Source organism: Rhineura floridana, chromosome 9 (genome assembly GCF_030035675.1).
Source record: "Rhineura floridana isolate rRhiFlo1 chromosome 9, rRhiFlo1.hap2, whole genome shotgun sequence".
Taxonomy (NCBI): Eukaryota; Metazoa; Chordata; class Lepidosauria; order Squamata; family Rhineuridae; genus Rhineura; species Rhineura floridana.
Window position 1 is genome coordinate 41,379,310 of NC_084488.1, and position 23,301 is coordinate 41,402,610.

Consider the following 23,301-nt stretch of genomic DNA (forward strand, 5'->3'; position numbering starts at 1 on the left):
AAGCCACATTTTTAACAAAGTGAGAAGCTAGCATTAATAATTGAAGATGCATATGTTGCATACAGCAAAGATTTTTTTTAAAGAATCATATACAACATATCCACTTTGGAAGAACTGCTACAAAACACTTTTAAGTATGATTAATGTTGGAACATCACCCAGAGCAGGCCCACTGAAAATCAATGGACTTGAGTGTATTGATTTTAATGGGACTACTCATTAAAAATATTATTGAGTTGGACATCACCCTTTATAATTAGTATCTTACCCAGATAGAAATACCTAATTTTAGCCCAGTAGTGGCAGATGTTTGCTGACCTTCTGCATCAGCTAGAGCTTGAATTGGTTGCATTGTATAAGAATCCAAATATTTTGGGTGAAAGCAATGGAGACTTATCAGGGATGTACCACCTAAGTCACTCGTACCATTGGTGTTGGGTTATACAATGCAGCCTTCTTCAATCTTGGGTCCCCAGATGTTGTTGGACTACAACTCCTATCATCTCTGACCATTGGCTAAGCTGGCTGAGGCTGATGGGACTTGTAGTTCAACATCTGGCGACTTAAAAGCCGAAGGCCAATATATGAGGATATGCTGTGCTGTCAACATCAGATGGACTTGATTGCAGCAGCATGCATAGAAAAAGGATACGGATGTCCCTCTCTTTGAGGAGTGGCAAAAAAGTAATTGGGATACACATATACTACAAACACGGAAGCTCACATGCCTGATTAGGTTTCATAAAGGTAGGAAAAGGGTTATCAACTTTAGGATAGTAATACAGTAGGGCCCTGCTTATACGGCGGGTTAGGGACCAGGCCCCCGCCGTAAAGCAGAACCCATTGACTATAATGGGTCGTGTTGCGCGAAAATGCCGCAAAAGCGCATAATCGGCTTTAAAACGGGGAATTTCCCCTAATTGAAAGCCACTGCATCAGCGGAACGCCAGAAAACAGAACACCATAAAGCAGGGCCCTACTGTAATTGATTTCAGCTGTTTTGGAGTAGCTGTAATCAATGTTTCAACTGAACTGTTTATACTGAGATTTGTTGTGAAATTTACTGAACTATTGTGAAATTTACTGAACTGTTTATATTGAGATTTGTTGTGAAATTTGCCAAAGATTAAAGGAAATTTTTGAAATTACACTGGGTGGCAGCTATGGTATTATATATATTAATTCACTAATAGGCAAAAAACCTTGTGGTTTAAGAACGTACCTATAGCCCATAGATATTTCTACCGAACTTTAAAAAGCAGGGAAATTGGGCAGCTATAGTGAATGCACCAGGGGAGTAGGAGACCTGACCGCCTGAGATATTGGACTGCCCTACAAATTGGTCAAAATGCAAACACCATTTGGGTTGGTCTTGCACAGTCCAATCCACTTCCTGTGTAGCTTGGAAGAATTTGGTAACTTGTGCCTCTGAACATATGGGGAGTGGTGGCTCTCATATAGCACCTTCACCAAAAACTGCTCTAATTCACATATATGGTCAAACCTGTTCATTTTACAATTAGTCATTATAATGATAAACCATCTCCTCCTTAAATTGATGTTCACCCTACTCTGTACTCAAGTCCTGGTTACCACAGTTGGGGAGTTTGCACATATTAGTGCACATGAGCCCATTTTTCATGCACACATATTTTGGTAGCTTATACTTCTTTGTGCAATTGCAGGCAAATAGATCAAGCACAGCCTGAGGTACTGGCAGACCCTCCATCCAGTGTACAACTAGCTGCTCAGACCCATCTCTGACTTCCATCCCCTGCCAAAGCACTTCTCGGGTCCTGCTTTAAACACCTTCTTCATATTAATTGTTCTCTGGGATGGGAAGACATAGATATGTGTACAACCAAAACAGTATGCAGGAAAAAATTACTGGGGGTGGCCACCCCAAAATCTCCTGTGGGCCGGGGCAAATCACATACTTGAGCAAAGGGGGGGGGGGCTGTCTTCTACAACATGCCACTGCATCCCACCACAGCCACAGCTTCTTGTGGGCACACAGCAAAGATAAAGACATTTATGCACAACCAAACTAGACAAAACAGGTAGAAAAAATAGAGGTGCCCACATCAAAAGCTGCTGTGGGTCAGGGCAAATCATACGCCTGAGCAAAGGAGAGTGTCCTGCACGAGATGCCACTGCATCCTACCTGACCCGGAACTTCTAGTGAGCACAGCCCAATACAAGCATCTATGCACAACCAAATTAGACAAAGTGTGAAGAAAAAAGGGAAACTGGGGATGCCCACCCCAAAATCTGCTGTGGACCAGGACAAATCATACACCCAAGCAAAGGTAGGAGTGTATGAGATGCCAGTGTATGCCCCCTGGCACAGAGTTTCTTCTGGGCACATGGCACGGATAAGTGTATCTGTGCACATCAAAAATAGCCAAAACACATAGAAATAAGCAACTGGGTGTGCCTTTAGGACAGTGATTCTCAAACGGTGCACCCAGGCACACCGGTGTGCCCTAAGAGGTGGCTAGGTGTGCCTCAAATATTATGAAAGTATATTTTAAAAATGAGAAGAAACCCATTTGTATAGGGTAATAGTTTTCTATAGTTTATTTTTATTCATAGTTTAAAATATATTAATATATTTTTAATTTTGTACACAAAGTGCGGCAGAAATTTTCTATATATTTTACAGTGTGCTGCGAACCAAAAAAGTTTCAGAACCACTGCTTTAGGACATCACAAATCGTACAACCACGCATATAGGAGAAGGTTCTCTACAAGATGGCATTGGATGTCACTCAGCCAGAGCTTTCTGTAGGCTCACTGCCAAGAATATCTATGTACAACAAAAATTAGCCAAACTGTATAGGAAACTTCCCCACTTTGGTAAGCAGAACTTGAGTACAAAGGGTGGTGAGCATCTATTTGAGAAGATGGATGATCATTATAATGACTAATTGTAAAATGAACGAGTCAGACCATATATGCCCAGGAGAAATTAAATGAACATTGAAGTTAACATGTGAAATCGTAGTTTTTTCTGAAGGTGCTATACTTGACATTGCCTTATGCCAAGAGGAAGCAGTGGGCCAGACTCAAGTCTATGGCATGCTGTAGAGGATGTTCCCCTGGTGGTGTGGGAGAATTATTTGGATGGCCCAATGCTTATATTGGGGTGCACAGCTGCAGTTCCTTTATTCATGACTGGGGTCATTGTACATTGACGTGCTTTGTGCAAAAACACCTTTTACCCCAGGAAATGCTGATTCTTCTCAAAGGGAAGACTTTCCCGGTGATGAAGATGTGTGATATTGGGTAGCATAACTCATATTTTGTAGTGCAATGCCAAATAAACAGTCTAGGCTATTCACACAGCAATGTTGAAAAGGAACTTGGCACCAAATTAAGCATAATAAAAAACATGTAAGACAGTGATAACTGCAAGGTAACCACCTATTGTCCAACTCCTGAGGTATCAATCTTGCAAAAAAAAAAAGATGACACTGAACCTTGTTTAGCATACTTGGCACCAATTCATGAGTTTTAGTAGTGTGGCTCATGTACTAAACTAATCTTATACTAAAATAAGTTAAAGAGCCATACATTACTCTTAGTGCTACTAATATAATGGAGTTCTGTAAACTAATTTAGTTCGGTTCACCAAATTTCATTCCATCTAAAGTATCCTTGTATGTTCTTAAAGAAGGACTGCATTTGCTCTCATTTCTGCTTGGCTGCTGTGTGATTGGATTGGCGCAACTTATTCCTTGTGTATCTTTGGCACATACTTATATCAGCTCTGTATGAAGGAACACTACTTTATGAGGAAACATAGAGAAGGATAATACACTGTAATTGCTGGTCAAGTTGAAGCGATGCCAGTTCTCTCCAATGTCTACCATACAACAGCTGCTGATGAAATATGCTACCAGTCCATTTTGAATTAGCCAGGCCTCTTCATTTTGTTGTGATGCAGCAGGGCGGGGTGGAGATCCCACCTATCTGGAGATGCTAGATTGGCTTGACACGCAGTTCAGCATTGAGCAGGCAAAGACAAAAATCACACTGTGCAGGAATTCATTCAGATGTGTTATGTTCCACCAATGCTTTTTCTCATTATATTGTGAAATATACAGTTTTAAAACAGTGTGCAACTTAATATAGCACAGAATGTTTTCAGTTTATTTAAATTACATTTACTACTTACTCTTCTCCTTACCCCTTTTCCTGTCATTATGAGATATGCTGCTAAATTTAGGGAGACTAGAAGGGAAAAATTATACTTGTCTGTACCATCTCTCACCCAAGCATATAAGCCAAGCAAGGCAGAAAGAACCTCAGTAAACATACCAAATATGATGGTTTTCACCACAGCTCAAGCACTTTTATAGCTATCCTTCAAGACCCTGTCTGATACAAAAAAACAGTATGACAAAAGGTAGGATCTAAAGAGCTATATGGGGTGTTTCATGCATGCACTGGGGCTTTTCAATCTCATCTCACCCGATGTCAAGGTATTCTTTGGGGTGACATTTTAATTGGGATCGAGGGTGCCACTTTGGAGTCGAGGGAGATTGAACTGGCTTCTGAGTTTCTTTTCTGGACATTTTTTTTCTTAATAATGTTGTTTGTTGTTTAGTTTGATTTTTGTGAATTGTATTGTTTTCATTGATGTATTTTTATACTTGTGCTTATTTTTCTTTGTAAGCCTCCTTGAGGGCCTTTGGCCAACAGGCGGGGTATAAATAAATTTATAATAATAATAATATAATTTTGTGAGACTGCAGTGTGAAACACTCTTTGCACCTGCATGAAAGCATTTCTTATACATGTACAGAGTTCTTTGACCCCAGCCTATGTGCATGTTACTGAAAAAAGGGGCAATATAAAAAGATTGTTCCATTTTTACAACCAAAGTGGTTTTTATTCATAAACCATAGCATGCAAAATATTAGATCCAAGTTGTTGATATACTTTAGCGGCACAATTCTTATTTGCATGTGCCCAGGCTTACAAAATTTAGAACCAAGAGCGAGATTGTCAAACCACAGCAAGCAAACTTATTTAAAATGCATTAGAACTTCATAGCAATGACAGTTTCTTAAAAATGGGAAACATTATCATTTTGCTAAGGTAGGGTTAAGAGTCAGGTTGTCAGTCGGAAGCAGAGGAGACATAGGAATTGCAGACACTAATCTGGGCATTCCCAGTTTAGGAACAGTGCAGATATTTAATATACACCATTACCTAGTTGCAGAATTATCATGCCTTGAAACAGATCTGAAATACACAAGTCAATTTATGATCGGTGGGAGATGTTGAATATGGTGTTAAGCACATGAGTCAATAAATCCAAAACTTTTCAAGTCTCAATCAAATCAGCTGGGATCAAGTTATTGTTGAAAATATCTCCTCTTTTCCAGAATTTCAACAGCATGCCAGTACTTTGGGTGTTAATTTTCCTACCCATTCATGGTTTTGTTCAGGACAAAGGAGAAAAACAACTAGACATCTAAAATAAATACACAAATATGACTATATTCTGAACCTGCAGTTTGTTTCCCCTAAGACTCGGAACAGAAGACGTAATATTTACGAAAGGAGGCTGTTCCTTTCATGACTGGGAAATTATTCACAATCAAAGGTGTCCCAGGAAATGCATGAGTCAGGTTAAGTTGGAAACAAGCATCCTATGCCTCTACTCTACAGTGTACAGAAGCAACAATTCAACTGATAATCCTGATGTCTAAGAATAGCAGTTCCCAGTTATACTGGATAATATCTAAGGTCCTAGAGATACTGCTTCTTATCCCTACAAAATGAAGCTGTCCATCTTAAGTGAAGTAACTGGGTCAGAGTTTATGATAACTTTTTTGTAGCATTCAGAACTTTTGTATTTGTTCTTGGGCTGTTTATCCATATCGTTTACATAGCTATTGCCTCATATGCACATTATAACTTCTGTGAAATGCAAATAGATCCCTCTCAAATGTCAGAGAGGAAAAAAAACCTTGTTTGGAAAAAACCTATAGTAGTATGCTAGACAGCTACACAGAGATTATAACTGTTTGTCATCAAATTTGGCACGAAGAACTCCATTAAAGAAACAATCTCTAGTTTTGGAACACCTTCAGTTACTGTCTGCTCTAAAAACATGTCGTGGTTCCTTGTAAGATTTTACAAAAAGCCACTACACTTTTGAGGAACAGTTTCTTTTTTCTACATCTACATCTATTGTATCTCTCTTCTAAAAGAGGGCAGTTGCTTTTTACTACTACTGCACTTTCCTTGGCTTTTTACTACCACTGCACTTTCCTCAGTTCTAAGAGCCTAGAAAGCACAAAAGCCAGCTAACATATTAGTCCAGGCAAATTCTTATAACTTGTCCAAAGACTATAGATATTATAGTACTTATGCATCCACTATATCTGTAAACTTTTCAACATGATTTTATGTTCCTGCCATCATCCAAGAAGTCAATGACAAAATGGCACAACATGAGTTAAAAGATGGAAAGGAGCAGAATGGGAAAATCAAGTAGCCTCAGTTCAGGACTGCCTTTATAATGGTGAGTAGAACTCTCTAGCCATCAGTATTTTATCATTTAATATACTGTCTCTAAACAGGCTTCTAACCTCATTACCACAAGATTAACATAGCAACATATACGGAAACCACAAGGAAGGCAATAAAGAAGAATGTTGGCTTTTTACCTTGAAAGATTTAAAATGTAAAGCTAGATTAACCCCAATTAAATATGATCTTTTAAGACTCTGAAGACTAAAAGCGTCATAGAACTAAAGTGTTCTCAGCAGAATGAGCTATAATGGACTAAAGTTACAACTGCAACAGATGTTAACATATCAGTCTTAACATGATTATCCCTCCAGTCCTTCCTCATCAGGCATCACCATAATTCTGCAATTAAAAAGAGTGAGGGACCCAGAACTCTTGAATCCCCTTTGTGCTACTCCCATGTGACCCTGTTTGAAGAATTTGGTTATTTTAGTGCAGAATATTCAAAACCACAAAAGTACTAACATCTATTAATACTCCATTAGTACCATAGACTTTAAAAATTATTGCATAGTTTTATGCATTATTCTAAAATACTGGTCTGCTTATTAAACAGTTTTTAATAAAAACTACGCAGCTCTCGATGGATTTAGAGCATCAACTACCTCGACCTTCTATCTTTTTTGGATTTGTCTGTACATTTATCCATAGTCTTCTCATTGTCTCCCCTGCACTTAGGGCAATACCATTTCCCCTTCGGTTTGTAAGTGAGTCCAACACATGAAAAATGAAACCACTCGATGGGACATAGTTCATTGTCACACCCTATCATTTCCCCATAAGACACTTGGTCACAGAGACAGTAAGTTGGTTCATTAGGGTCTACTGCAAAATCTACTGGTGAAGCTTCCCTTTCTTGTTTAGCTTTAGAGCGTTTCTTTTTCTTAGCAGATTTGGATCTCTTTTCTTTAGGTGGATGATCATCATACTCATCAATTCCATTTGCTATATGGCATATATCACGGCTTTCACTGGTGCGCTGCCGACGGGGCCTTCGTGAAGATCTTTCTGGCTGACAAGGATCCACTTTTGACTTTTCAGTGGTCTTTTCAGTATCTGACAGATCTTGGAAACACTGAGAGTGGGATTCTATTTGCCTGGCTCTGTTCTCTACTAGCTCAAGCATCTGAGTGACTATTTGGATTTTTTCATCACCAAGCTCTTGACTGTTGATCAGGGCTCGCTGAAGATGCTGCTGCAAACGCTTTTTCTGAGCAGGATCATCTTCACTCCTGTATTTCTCATACACCTCATCAATTTCTTTTAATGCTTCTGTTAAAAAGAAGTCAGAGTTAGTGCATTACAAACTAGAATTCCTCAAACTACCCTTTTCAAGTTGTCAGACATTAAACTTATTTTAGAAAATGTGAATAGTTGTTGTCATAAACTATTTAAAACAGCATAAACTTTCAAATCAAATGACTACACACATTAGGGCCCAAAAACATGATCTGTGAAAAGTCTCCTCCAAAGTATAAGGAAATTAAAAAGCTATCTAGGTCATAAAGACCTTAATGTGCCATTTAGCACACAAGACCAACAAAACAAACATAAGTGACATAATTGAATTTGGTGTTTCATACCTAAACACTAACAAGTAAAATCTGATGGAAAGAAATCATTTTGACAAATTTCTGCTCTAACTCCAGTATTATAGAAAGAATATATAATCCAGCAGGTTCCAACTATTGGAAGAAGGAATCGAAAGGATGCCTTGGCAAGATGCTACCTATACCTACTCTAAAAATACAGTGCTTACTTCAAATAAAATGAAAGAAAACTCATCAAAAATGACAAATGCACTATAAAATTGTACCCAGCTATCTGGGGAAAAAAGTTTTAAGATTGCAATATTGTTGGCATATATTTAGGGTAAAACACATTAAGCTCAGTGAGACATACTTCATAGACTAGGCTGCAAGAGAATTTCTAGCCTCCAGAGTAATTCTGAATACTAAGTGGGACCAAACCATCTCCCAGGACTGAATTGCACTTCCTGTTGCCTATATTTATCTTGGGACACAAGCTCCCATTGGGAGAAGATGTACAAAGCCAATTTACAAAAGGGTAAATAGCACAGTGAAGAGGACAATAGATCATTATACCCCACCTTGAAACGGCACTGCATTTTAATAACCATTTTGAATACTAAAATTATTCTGTTTGTACATTTATAGCAGGGACAGGAAATTTCAGGTCTAGGGGCCAAATGTGGCCCTCCAAATGCAACCCTCAAGACTCTCCCCAGGCCACAACCTTCACTAGACTTGCTCTGCACCCTCAGACTATTTTATGCCTTATTGGAATTTGCCCTTGAATTTTGGGTATGCCTCTTGTTTGTATGGATGGAGGATTGAGAAATGTTTGTGTAAAACGTCTGGCTTCTGCATGTCTAGAACGTAACTTATAGTGTTGCTTTGTCTGCTTCTGTCTGTACCCCAGAGGTAATGAACCTCCGTCCCGAGGGCCAAATTTGGCCTGCCAGACCTCCCCATTTAATCCATGAGATTTGGTCCATTCAACTGAGAGGCAGCAGGAACTCATGTTGCTCAAGGAAGGGGAAGCCTCTCCCTCCCAACGCTGCTCTTTGAAGCCACCCTAAATGGCTTCATAAGGGATGGAAAGGTGAACCACAGGGAGGATACCAAAGCACAGGACTGGCAACCTGCAAGGGATTTTGACAGGTGGGTTGTGTAACCTACCTAGAAATCTTGTGATATCATGTGACTGAGAGGTGGGTTGCCATAGCCACCTACCAATGTTACCCCATGGGTGGGGCCAGATAAAGATTTGGCCCCCAGTGCCAAAAGGTTCCCCACCCCTACTGTCCCCACGGTGTCTCCCCTAGAATATTGACTACAAGGGAACGTGGCCCTCAGGCTGAAAAAAACACACACACCCTGCTTTACAGGAAAGTTGCAGTTAAAATTGTTTTGAGAAAAAGATTGTATTCAGCTCCCCACATCTGCATTCTGACATCAAAAACATAAGATCACACTCTTGCACGTTATACTTGCCTCAAGGAGCTATCACCCACTCATTCAGTCACAAAAATGGACTACAGGAACACAAAAACATGGGAGAAACCTCGGTTGCAAGTGGAGCAACCCAATGCTGGTAAATACCATTGCGTATGTGCTCTTAAGCCACAAACATTAATAATAAAAAGGCACTTTATTTGCTATTTGTAAAATCTGCTGATCTGAACTAAACTCAGCCCTTAAAACTTACCTACCAAGCTAGCCAAGCCCTGTCAGACCTACTTGGGAACTGGGTGACACACCAGCATGCAGGTGTGTGAGTGATGACTTTACTGTAGTGCATTTGAAAAAAACACCAACTTTAACATTTTTACAGAGAAATCTACTATATAACAAGACCCCCCCAAAAAAGCAGCATCTTACATGTCTGTAAATATATATACTTATTTGGAGTTAGCATTTCATAACTTTTTGGCCGATTCGTACTGCCGGACCGCACGGCGGCGGCTCTAGTGTCACACAGGTAGTAAGGAAGCCCTCGCCCCCATGCACTTGGACTTAAAAAGATATCAGACAACATGCGCCGTCGCACCTTTCCCTTCAACTCACATCACCGTGGAAAAGGGTAGGGTATGCGTGTGGGCGGAATGTGGGTGCGGATGCGGGAGGGCAACCCCCTGCCAACCAAGGGGCCCGAGACCAGCGCCGAGGCATTCTCCTCGACCCAGCGATATTCACCCCCCATCCCTAAGTTCTCACACCGAGGGCCAAGGCGGGTGTCAGTCATGGGAGGGGGCTAGAAGAGGGTGGCCATTTTCTTACCCCTCCAGGCGTCTGGCGGGGGAGGAGTGAACCGCCCCTCCCCTTTCAAAGCAAGGACGGCTGGATCGGAAGGGTCTACCAGCGTTGCCGCCGCCATCTCTCCCCCCCCCGGCCTCCTCCCTCCCCGCTGTCTCGCTCGCTCACTCACCCCGGCAGCGCGTGTCCATCTCGCGCAGGAGCGAGGCCAGTCTCTGCATGTCTAGCGGCAACGACTCGACGCACTCCAGATAGTCTTGCACGTAGCGCGCCAGGATCCTCTCTGACACCCCGCCGCACGGGAAGCCGGCGACACCCCCAGCCCCACCAGATGCAGTAGTGGCAGAGCCCCCCGCCGCCGCCGCCGCCGCCACCCCAGACCCCGCCCCCCCAGGCTGTTGCCCCGGCGACCCCAACATCATTACGCGGCGTGACACCCCCCCCTCCCTCCTTTTTCTCCTTCAGCAGGCTCGGAACCCACAAACGAAAGGGAGGGGGAGGGGAAGGGAAGGAAGCCCCTCAGGCTGCTTCTTTAATCGGCACAGGCGGACCGAGGTGAAAGAAACCTCCTCCCTCACTTGGAACTCCCCGCCTCTTTTCCCTTCCGCACCTTCTTTTTTTTTTAAACTCAAAGCGCGCATGCGCGAGGTCTTGTCCTTATAAGGCGCGGTCTGTTCGCATTCTCCCGCCTTCCCCTCACGACTAACGCTATTGGTCCAGACAGATAGAACGTAAGAAGATAAACGTAGGGAATGAGAGGCGGAGTGTTACTTAAAGAGACATCGCTGTATGTAAACAGTTTCTCTCCTTCACAGCGCCTGATCTCAATGGAATGCTGTCTCTCTCTCTCTTCCCCGCCCTAAATTTTCCTCCAGCCAATCCTCTGCCGAGAGGGACGGAAATGAAGCCAGAAAAGCCAACCCCCTCGCCGAATGCTTCCTTACTACTGTCCTCGCGCCTCCCTCTGATTTAATTGTATCTGAGTCGGTTGACAGGCGCGCATGAAAGAAAGAAGAGAAGCTGAGGAAACAAAAGAGGGTTGGCGGGGAGGAGCGGAGAAGAAGAAACTTGACACTTGAACGCGCACGTGGGATTTGGGAGGCGGGAATAGAATGTTCTGCCTCAGAATGTTTGTGATTGAGAGTGTACTCCTACATGTACTTTCTTATTTAATTAATTTATTGGATCGTGTTTATGTCTCGCCCTTCCTCCAAGGGCCCCGTGTAAAGGATTCTTCCATTTTATCCTCATAGCAACCCTCTGAAGTAGATTTATGCCAAAAGATAGTAACTAGCCCAAGGTGAAAACTTTATGGCTGATCCTAGTCGGCCACTCAAAATACTACACACATCTCACATAGGTTTAGAAATAATCCCTAATTTCAATCAGTCTGACAATTCCAAATTAGGTTGTTAAGCGGGACTCACTTCCAGGTAAACTACATGAAATAGCACATTTTTAAAAAAGACAGCAGGGCTCTTCCTTGGGCGAGCAGGAACAGATTGGTGCTACTGCTCAATATCCATCCTATGCACTCTTACGGAGGGGGGGCAATAAATGCAATTGAACTTTTTACAATTTCCTTTAAACAGGCGCGCGGGCAGTGTCATGTTGCCTTCTAAAAAATACTGCATTGCTTTATGTCTGCACGCACTCGCCTATCGGCCCAAAACGAACGAGCGTTCTGAGAATGAGCCCCGTTCTGTTGGTGCGGCAATCTTCAGTTAAGATGCACATGCGCACTACCTGCGTAACTATGAAGGTGACGAAAGGCCCATCCCGCGCCCACCCGCTCGGCCCTTAGGGCTTCTTGGCGGACACAGCGTGAGCCTTCGAGACGGGTTATTGCGCACTGGAAAGCACGCGGCACTCTCTGCCCAGGGTCCGGGGACTTTCCCCTAGGCGGGCATAAGCCCAAGAGGAACTAACGTCCTCCGTACGTAGCCTAGAAAGCAGGTCTTTAGAACGCCCTAGAAGAACCATTATAAACAACTGCTTTATATAACCTTGCTGATGGGACTGTTTTCAGATTATAATGAACAATATGAAGTGCCAACTATTTCCATTTTATTTAAAACTGCGGCACAGAGGCGCTCGTTTTTCCCCTGATTGCTAAAAATCTCTGTTTGGGTAGTTGTGGTGGGGATGTTTCTTTGTTACAAACGCTCAGGTTGTCTATGCTAAACTTGCATACTGATAATATGCAAATCTAACCTATCGGCCCGCCCCCTACTGGAGCTGAAGAACGGGAATTACATTAGTTCTCCACATAGGAGGGGAATGCAGCTTGAATAGCAGAGGAACATTTTTCCCGTCTGAGAACTTCTGGGTTGTTGGCTAATCCGAATGGCTGTACAGAGGAAAGTCTAGTTGGTAGCACGGTAAGGGGGGGTTAATGCCTCCTAAAGATTATGGCAGGAGAGAAAAGAGAGTCGAGGCCACTGCTTTTCCGTATCAGGGCTTATCTGATGAGTAACTGCTCATATAGTTCTAGTCCTGTTTTTTAATATGCAGATTTTGCCGCGGAAGTTAGAAATAAAACATTTAAGCATGTCCAAAAGGCCTTTCACGCTTCTCTAAATAATTGTCACATCCAAGATTACTGGGGAAAGTCTTCTCCCTCAGAAGATACAACTGCTAGAGAAGCCTGAAGACCATCAAGCCTCCCCCACTTTTTTTTTTTTTACAAACTCTCTTCCAATGTACTGGACAACCCGGATAACATATAGCACTTTCTTATTTTACAGCCTTCGACAGAGAGGCAGTAGCAAGGAGCAGCCGAGGCCACTGTTCATTCGCCCTCTACCTCTGGGCGGTGTGGTGAGGAAGGATTGGGTTTGTTGGGCGCAATCCTCACCGCCGCGCTAAGAGGGCGAGTGACTGAGAAGACGAGGCGAAGACCGCTATTGCCTGGACCAACAGCGCTTGCTGCATAGACAGAAAAGATGAGAGGCGACTCACCATTTCTCTCCTGGTAGCACTCCAGTATTACCTTCTGTATGCAGGGCCGGATTTACGTACAAGCTAAACAAGCTACAGTTTAGGGCCGCACATTACAAGGGGCCTTGCATTAGAAAGAAAGAAAAAAATGTTTACAATATTGCCACCTGGAAACTATAAACATCCTATAGAATGAAGATAATTTTGGTAGGTGTTGAATATCATTGTTGCAGCTCGCTTGCTGACAACAGTAAACAGTAAACAATTCTATAGAACATCGTACACATGTGGCCTTTTGGATTCTTGCAGAAAACAGCCGGCGTGTATATTATATTATATTTAATTGTGTTAGGTGTTTGACAAACTCCTAAATAAAGAATGTGCACACATTTGACTTGCATTTTTAATCTATATTACACGACTATCAAATTCCGTTTAATTGTACAGCCCGTATTTTGCATTTAAAATTTTTATTATTTGTTGAAGATGGAAGGCCTCACTCATGTTATACCTTAGGGCAGCCTTTCCCAACCAGTGTGCCTCCAGATGTTGTTGGACAACTCCCATCTTCCTGACCATTGGCAATGCTGGCTAAGGCTGATGGGAGTTGTGGTCCAACAACATCTGGAGGCACACTGGTTGGGAAAGGCTGTCTTAGGGCCACAACAAGTTTAAATCTGGTTCCGTCTGCAGGCCACAGAGAAGGTGAGCAAAAGAGGAGCTGCCGCCGCCACCACCTCGTTTGCACGTTCCACAAGCAGTAGCAATCAGAAGTCTCTCCCTGTTGCCATCCCATCCCACCCCTTTCCTGCCTCTGCTGCAGGGTTAAAGGGAAGAGAGAACTGGCTGCTCTTTGATTGCCTCCCTCAACAACAGCAGCTGGTCGGCTGCTTGTCCAGACAAAGGTGACCAGTAGCGTAGTGGCAAATTGAGAAGTGCAGGGTCCCTTCGCGATAATCACACCCATGCACCCACTTTTGTTGCTGGGTTGAGAATGAAAAACTTGTTAATACCTTCTCCCAAAACAACAGACATTCCTAGGAGCCTATAAGCATGAAAGGGAAGAGGGTTAGGTTCTGAAAAGAATCTTCTCAGTGGCTGATTCTGCTCCTTTCACTCTGATTGGCTCCAATCAACAGAAAAAGACAAGCATATTAGAAGACTCCTCAGTGACTAATGCACTCCACTTTCATGCTGATTGGCTCGTAGGATGGAGAAGACAGGGACTCTGCTGGGACCCTGCTTCCAAAAAAGTAAGGGGTCTAAGACCCCTTGAGACCCTGGTTAACTACACCCATGAAAGTGACAGCCTCAAGCACACTTTAAAAAAACCCCATGTACTTAATGTAACATGTAGTTTGAATGTGAGGGGTTGCCTGTAACTTCGTTACTGACAACCTTCTACCTGAAATAGGCAGAGCTTGGAAAAGTTACTTTTTTGAACTACAACTCGCATCAGCCCAATCCAGTGGTCATGCTGGCTGGGGCTGATGGGAGTTGTAGTTCAAAAAAAGTAACTTTTCCAAGCTCTGGAAATAGGTTAGCAGAAGCGGATCATCCAACATAGAACAGGGAAATATCCCGTATAAGAAACACTGGAGCCAGCTGTGGCATCTTGTGCTTTTCTTAATGCTTCTCACTGTACCCAACATCAGCGTTACCGTCATCAGCTGGTTTACCTGCACATCTTTTAATACACCATCTGCTGACAATGCCCTTTTGCTGCTTGTTTAGTCATTGGTATACACACCAATGTTTAGACAACAGAATGAATGAGTGTCTGAATAAATCAGTTATTAAAAAATGGGAATGTCCAAAAACCAACAAGGAAGGGTTTCATCCTCCCTGGATATTTTATCTATGGGGACAGACCTCTTGGTTCTAGTGAGAAAAAAGTGGTTTACATAATCCTGTAGTGCAGCCCACTGTCTTTTGATCTAGCACACTGTAACCACCCTTTTGCACAACAGTTGAGTCTTGTCAAATAGCTTAAAATGTGTGATTAAACACCCTTACTTCTTGTACTTGGTTACTTAGCTGAAGACTGCTTTGTATTTCCAGCAAAATCTATCTTTCACAAAAACTACCTCAGGTATTAGGAATGATAAATTTAATTAAAATTGCCAACTCCATTGCTGCTTCAATCCACCAGTGAATGCAGATACGGTGTTTCCATCCAATGTCATGCAGATGTAGTTGTGATCCACCCACTTTCATACAGGTGTTATGCTTTTGTGGTAAAATATCCGATATCTCTATAGGCAGAAGTGTGCAAATGGTCAAAGCTTGTTCTCATAGGTGGGGTGCCTTTGGCCCTCTGGTTGTTGGGATAGGACTCACATCAGCCCCAGCAGGCATGGCCAATGATAACAGCTGTAGTTCAGCAACAACTGGAGGGCCAAAGGTTCTTCACACCTCCTTCATCTGATGTTGATGTTGCTGTATTCACCAAAGGCAGTGTGAAAAAAGGAAAATTCTGTGTGAGAGTGCGTGCATGAATGTTAGATGTGAGGGAATGTGCATACTGGCTCTGTCCACAGCTGGCAGGCAATCCCTGGGTTTGCCATGAGGGAATGTGGCCTTTGAGTTCAAAAAGGTTCCCCATCCTGGTGCTAGAGCCTCAACAGCAAAGTGCTGGCTGCAGATGCACTTCTGCACTTATCGTAGCAGGACAAATCAAAGGCGCACAAGTAGATTTACAATTAAAATACATTGGCATACATACCATCAAGCTTCTCTGCCAGTGAGTGATATTTGTGCACTATGTGATCTACCAGGTTGCTTAAATTAAACCCGAAGTCAAAATTATGTTGTCCTAATAGTTCTGAAAGTTTAACTCATTAAATCTGAGCAGGAGCCAAACAACTAAAATGTCTAAAAATGGGCACTGCTTTTCTTTAAGAAACCAATTAGCTGCCACATTTTTATCTACCATTCATACTGAACAGAGGTCACCAGCATGGCATCCACAGGTGCACATATTCATACAGAGGCCTTCGCTGCTACCCATACAGCACCCCCACCTAAAACTAGGCTTGAAAGCAGCATTCTGTTTAACCAATAGGTTAATGGTATGCACATGGTGCCCACAATAGTTTCTCTGCTTTGCCCATGGGCCTAAAAAAGTTAACCCCTACTATACAAGATCCTATTCAAATGCATCTGAACTGGGTATATAAACATTTGAATATTAGCTTGGATCCTAAGGCAACTTAAGGAAGTCCAGGGAAGGAAATTTTCCTGTCTCTTCTCCCTCTAGCAGACCTCTGTACCCCACCCCATGTTGTTCAGCAGGATCCTTCAATTCTCCAGAGGCCTTTGGCAAGGGATACAGGTGGCTGCAGGAACCTTTCCTCCCATAGTTTTCCTTTATCTTAAGACCAAGCAATTGTGTGTTCTGCAGATGAGGCTCACTGTATTATTTAAGCATCATGAAGTGTTTTGTTGCAATTTGTTACTTGTATTTAATTCAGTGGCCAGACTAAATGGTGAAATACTATCTTCCTTCTATACTTATGGCTTTGGTCTGATCTTTGAATAGGCATAGTAAGCTGCCGACTTTGGATATTTATTAATGAAACAGCAGCAGTCAAAACCATTCTGGGTGAGGAAATTAACAGGTGATGGAATACTTTTTTTGGTTGTTCTTAACTATCAAACTACATTCAGGAAGAATTCAGAACATTCCACCAACAGAAACTTGTTAAAGAAGGGCATTCCAAGAGGTGATGGAAAATAGTTTTTAACACCCCCACCCTGAATTTTTTTAAACAAAAACTCCAGTATAGGTATGATCCACACACACAAATTCATATTCAGTAGCCTCCCCTTCACCCCACAGCAGTTCTCACTGCTAGCTATTTTTAAACTTGGAAAGCAGCATGAAAAGCTGCTGAGGGAGGCCGGAAGCTATGCTATGTGAATGAAGCTTACCAGGCATCTCTGAATAACAGCCTTTCATCAATATGATTGACCATTCCCCAAAAGCTGGGGCACAACCATGTCATATTCAGCCCCAATTTATGGAAACATGCCTGAAAGGCAATTATATAGGATTTGGCTTTTTTGCTTTAACTCCAGTAGAAACATACTGCAATTACTTCCTGCAAATTGAAAACTGTTCCACCAGTGATGTGGGGATTCCGTACTGCTTTCAAAGAACACTTTTTAACAAGAAGTAATGGAATAATGTGTGTAAATGTGGAACCATATGCAGACATCACAGCGTTGCAGAGCTTTGGATTATGTTTGATGTGTGAATGCAACACCTTTTAGTTTATACATGTTGACATCCCAAAGTCCGAATGCAATGTAGATTTTAAAAACAACTAGCACTGTGAGTTGTAGAATTTGCAAATTAATAAGACAGTGTTTAAGACTCAGCAAATCAAAGTTAAAAACCCAGACTGTTAAATGATTGCTCTGTATTGTTTTTAAATGTTTTTATGTTGCTGTACACTGCCCTGATGTTTTGCAAGAGGGTGGGCTATAAACACTTTCATAAATAAAAATAGAATATTTTATAAAATCTGAATTTCCCCAAATATGCTTAATATAGAAAGCTGCATTTATTTGAAAAAGCGAAGATGGTCTGTCTCACAAAATAAAAGTCAAAGCTGTGTAAAGAAGTGTTTAGTGATACAAATAATTTGTTGATTATTTACTGACAATTTGCAAGTATGATATTAAATAGGATCAGCATATCATTTTTGAGTTAAGATTTAAAATATTACTACTTCATTAAAATAATCCAAATTAACTATCTTCTTTTTTAAACAGGCATATGAAACATTATGAGCACATGAAGCAGGCGATTAAAGGTTTGATCAAAATTTTTGGACAACTTTCTATCATCTAGATACAATAGTACCTGTCTACAAAACTTGCTTGCAGCTAAAAAAGGTTATGGGTCCTGAAGTGAGCATTACTGCTACTAAATTGTAGGAGTTAGAAAATTAGACTGAACAGCAAACTGTATGTACCTTAATTGTTCATTAAAAAATAGAAGACTTAGGTAGACTATTTAGCAAATAAAACAGCACACTAATGTGCTATATATGTTAAGGCATACCTCTGCACACTTTACATCTATAACAAATTATTTACATCTGCTACTGAGTGAAAAGAACAAGAATTGTATTTGTTCTGCAAAACTGAGAATTGAGAAATACAAAATCTGCGATCCTAATATAGTGTACAAAAAGTTATTCAGTTGTTTATGATAAAACATTATTTGCTAGTATAAACAGGGATTGCTTCACTGGTTTACAATATTTCTTGAGGATTTCTTAAAGCAGGAGGTAAATTTAATGGTTTTGATTCTTCATCAAGAAGCACCAAATCTTCAATTTCCCTTCCTTTGTACTTCCTTTTACATAATTTCACAATAACCTTCTTCTTGAGAAATAGTTTCAGCGCCTCTCTTGAAGCAACTGCTTTGGCATTTTCCTTACTTCTTCCACAGCCAGTACCCAAATACACAGATTTGCATCTCAGTTCACAAACTACACTTTCCTGAGAGCTTTTATTCTGAGGTAAATCTGCAAGCTCTTTCAGTGGGACAAATTCAACATCTAATGTTGCCTTTACTGACTGAATAGATGAGTTTAAGAGTTCTACATGATTGACATTGGGACTAAACCCTCCAACAGCAACCAACTTCCAAGCAACAGCTTTGTATAGTCTATTGAAAAATGGTTGCCTCTCTTTTGCATCTTCACTTGTTAATAATTTGCATGGTACTTTGGCAGGAACCACACTTGTGTGTGAACCGCTTTTTGAAGCTAATACTGCTGTATCTTCCAAGCTGACTTTCTTTTCAGAGGGTAATGCATTTTCAGATTTGGATTCTGAAGCTTTATTTAAACTGTAATTCAGCTTTGATTCCGGCACAGAAGAAGCCACAGCTGATTTGTGCCTGGCAGTTACTGTAGATTCATAATTAGCAACTCTGGCTTCTACTCTTACTGTAGTTGAAGGGGCTGTGGACGTTGCCTTCTGGGCCACAGGTGCTAGGGCTACCTTCTGGGCCACAGGAGCTGGAGCTGCCGACGCTACCTTCTGGGCCACAGGTGCAGGAGCTGCCATAGGTGCTACTTTCTGGGCCATGGTTGAAGACAGTGACTTCTCTGGATTTTTTGCTGCCTCTTTTCCTGGGTTCTTCACAGGTTCAGTATTTGTTTCCATGGGCACATCTGACTTCATAGACCTTGGATCATTGCCACTAACTTCAGAAGCTTTGTCTGTGCCAACAGCTCGCTTCTTGCAAGGCCCTTCTGGCTCTTCTAGAAGGAAGTACAAACAAATTATGTCTGTAATTCAGAGTAAATAATCTCAAGCAAATAACACAATCTAGAGACAGAGTCAAGGAAACTAAGGTACCTTAAAAGACTTACAATTCATGTAATAAAAGATTTGGCCTTTACAATAATTTCATAGGCATATCAATAAAGTGCATTTGCTTTAGAAAGCTGCATTTATGGTATGATACTCCATTATCTTCAGTTAAGATCCAAATCAAGTTCTTTGCTTACTACTGCCACAAAACTAGTAGCAAGGTAGATTGAATGGTTTGAAGTATAACAGTCTGGTGCTAGTTAACATTTCTACACCAGTTAAATAAAATTCAACTTATTCACACATCTATCGCTTGTAAGATTTACCAAAGCAAAAAAATGTTAGATAAAAACAGTATTCAGGGTATTGACAATTTAAAGAATGAAGCTAGCTGAAGTTTTTGAGAAGATAACATGTATTCATTTTATTATGCTCCTATGTGTATTTGCACAGCTATTATCTGCTAACCATTGCTACTGGATATGCCTCGTTTCACCTTGGCAACCAGTTCATCTCTCAGAGTGTGGGTTGGAGCATTGTTCACTGTGATGCCTGTAGCCATGTCCATCACCTTTTCCATCACTTGTGTAGGATACCTGAACAGGAAAAGAAGGCTGCAATTAGCACTTTGAGGAATAATTTATTCCGTAATCACTGATCCTCAAGACATCTACTGACACATATATGCTGCCTGGATTTCACATATTGCCACCCTCCACCCTCCCAATCTACTGAAACATTACTACAATAAAGGCTCAAGGGGAAGGAAAAAAATAGGGTAGCTATCTTCAGGTACAGACTCTTTCCAGACATCTGGTAGTAGAAAATGCCTAAAAAGCAATTAAAATACTTTAAATAAAAAAAGTTTTGATGTCTGCTCATAAGAAGTAGTACTCTTCAACCCCAGACATCTGCATTGTGAAATAGGGACAAAAGGCTTCAGTGCAATGATGCAAGAATGAATTAAATCAGGACAAAATTACATGCACCTAGGTCCCATTAAAATCAATGTGAAAATATAACGATTCAATTTAAGTTCTACTGATTTCAATGGCAAGTAAATGTAACTAACTGAATCTGGATCTAACCCATTATGTTAAACTGGAGCTTTCTCATACACAGGGCTGTGGAGTTGGTACACCAAACCTTTGACTCCGACTCCTCTGTTTTTCTACTGTCCGACTCCAACTCCGACTCCACCCAAAATTGCTTCCAACTCCACAGCCCTGGAAAGGGCTGTAAATGTCTTTTTAAATTGGAAGCTCTCGTAGGAGTATTTTTATCGCTGCCAGAATATGCGCTGACCTTGGCATCACACCATTTGTCTTCATCTGGGTCCTGTGTCATACACTGACACACAAAATGTTTTGCATCTTGAGTTATGGTGAAATGCTCAACTACAGCTGACTTCATGGGAAGCTTCTTTGACATTTTGAATTTATATTTTAAAAAATTTGTCAATCAAAATTTATTTTGAAGCAGGAGTCGGAACATTTCTACCGACTCCGACTCCACCCCAAATTGCTTCCAACTCCACAGCCCTGCTCATACGTTCTGCCCAAAAATGTTTCAATAAAAGGACAACACTATCTGCAATTCAGGATGACTTCTCAAGAGATTACAATGATCCCAAAGCAAATTGAAGTGATCTCAGTGCTCTGAGAGTTTTTACAAAAACAGCCCACCCCTTAAGTTAGTTGAGTATTAGCACTGTTTAACCACAGAATGTGTATTCAGGGTTAGAGTTTTGCCTTCAGTACTCCAGAATCTACACTGACAAAAAGCACAAGTCAAATTTGAAAATATGTTTGTGTGTGTTAGCTGGCTGCTCTGAAGCCTTGGAAGCACCACAGTCCTACCCTATAACAGCTAACAATTCTAACAAATTAAAGCAAGTGCACACTTCAACACAATCAGCTTATAGGGTTAAATAAAGACATGGTTATTATAACAGGGGGCATCATGGATTCTCACAGCAGCTACAGGTACATCAGACAGCCCTCTTGCTGAAGCTAAAAAGGTCTGAGCCTGGTCAGTGCCTCAAAGGAGATCACCTGGTAAACCCATGTACACAATCCTGAGTTTCATAATGTAAGAAAAGTGGGGTATGAATATGACAAATAAATAATGCAGAGTAATACAATTAGGAAAAAAGTATTGTGATTTTTCTCACAAGTTGGAATTAACATTAGAAATGTAAATGCACTGCCTTCAAGTTGATTCTGACTTATGGCGAGCCTATGAATAGGGTTTTCATGAGGCTGAGAGGCAGTGACTGGCCCAAGGTCACCCAGTGAGCTTCATGGCTGTGTGGGGTTTCGAAACCTGGTTTCCCAGGTCGTAGTCCAACACCTTAACCACTACGCCACACTGGTTATTTTAGCATATAAACCAGATGTGGAAATGCCTGCACTGGCTCATAAGGAAAGACAAAGATTTATATTAACATTCAGACAATGCCATACTTTCCATTTTAGATTTACTTAGGACCTCCCATTTGGGAGTAATCCCTATGAACAAAGCATACAACTTCTACATAAACGAAATTTCTGAGTTGCAATTCTTCTGCCAGCAACTCACCGGCATCCCAGGAAAATATGGTTGGCCCACACCATAGAAAATGAGACAAGGCGCCGCAATTCCGTGCTCTCCTCGCCATCCTTCCCGCCCAGAGATAAGGGCAGGGCCTCCCCGTTACGAATCAAGAACTCCCGGCGATATTGCCAGTGCTGTTCGGGTTCACACTCCCCGCGCAGTTTCTCCACCCAGTCGGTTCCGGCACCGGCCGCTTCCTCCACCTTCTCATTCCCTCGGTTGGACACAGAGCCAGGCCCCACCGCTGGGGTGTCCTCCCCGTCGGCCATGGGCCACAGGGAAGCGTTTCTCAACCAGCCGTCGTCTACTACTGTTGCTCGCCCTCGACCTAGGCAGCCCTGCGGAGCCCAGTTTCCGCCTGAACCGGCTGTGCGGCGGCTGTGGCGGACGCTCAAAATCCCCTCACCGGAGATGATTGTATCAGAAGAGGCCATACCCACGCGCCCAAGTTCCGGCTAGCTATTGTGATTTCACCTCCGGCTCAGACTTCAGCTTCCTTCCCATAGTTCTTTGCTTATTCAAATTCACGTTTAGAAAAAGAAAAGGTAAGAGTGACACCACCATTTCTGAATTGGTCATTACATGGATACCTCTACATGCAGGGCCGGAGCGTGATGAGAACTTGGGGAGGAGGGCTCCTTTATCCCGCAAATCAACAAACACGGCTCCCCCACTAGCAGTGTTTATCCCCAAGTCTCTATGATGCTCTTTTGTTTTTGGTTTGCATCAACTGCCTTTCACACAGAGAGACATAGAAAGGCTTTGAATATCTTTTCGTTTCCACATTCACCTCAAAGGCGTATCTCTATAATTTCACTGCCTGTCTGAACCCTTGACTCGGCGATTCTTTTCTCATTACCCTCCCCCATCTGTGGAATGCTGACGTCAGATTTGATTGGGGCATTCTAACCAATCTTTTTCCTCTCGCTACTGTTTTGAGTGAGCAGGATCTGGGAGCCAAGTTCAAGTGTAAACCAATGGACACGGTACCTTTCACTTTAAGGCTGAAATCCTATACACGCTCACTTGGGATGGAGGGAGCCTCATCGAACTACTTCTAACTAGAGCCGTATATGTGGATCATTCCGTCATGAAGAGCTGG

General features: G+C 41.9%; 2 protein-coding genes across 3 annotated transcripts; both read right to left on the reverse strand.

Annotated features, from left to right (window-relative positions):
• Window positions 1–4,867: 4,867 nt before the first annotated feature.
• ING2 (inhibitor of growth family member 2) lies at window positions 4,868–10,964 on the reverse strand. Its single transcript, XM_061584513.1, has 2 exons — window positions 10,501–10,964; window positions 4,868–7,821 (listed from the first exon to the last, which is right to left on the reverse strand). Exons 1-2 carry the CDS (start codon window positions 10,748–10,750, stop codon window positions 7,151–7,153), a joined length of 921 nt encoding a protein of 306 aa, XP_061440497.1. The 5' UTR covers window positions 10,751–10,964; the 3' UTR covers window positions 4,868–7,150.
• A 6,921-nt stretch (window positions 10,965–17,885) lies between these two features.
• CDKN2AIP (CDKN2A interacting protein) lies at window positions 17,886–22,729 on the reverse strand. Of its 2 annotated transcripts, none has more exons than XM_061584642.1 (3): window positions 22,185–22,729; window positions 20,073–20,200; window positions 17,886–19,549 (listed from the first exon to the last, which is right to left on the reverse strand). In XM_061584642.1, the coding sequence occupies exons 1-3, from the start codon at window positions 22,631–22,633 to the stop codon at window positions 18,534–18,536; spliced, it is 1,593 nt and encodes a 530-aa protein (XP_061440626.1). In that variant the 5' UTR covers window positions 22,634–22,729; the 3' UTR covers window positions 17,886–18,533. The 2 variants fall into 2 exon arrangements, with proteins under 2 accessions (XP_061440626.1, XP_061440625.1); XM_061584641.1 differs by having other exon boundaries at window positions 17,886–19,552.
• Between the last annotated feature and the right edge of the window lie 572 nt (window positions 22,730–23,301).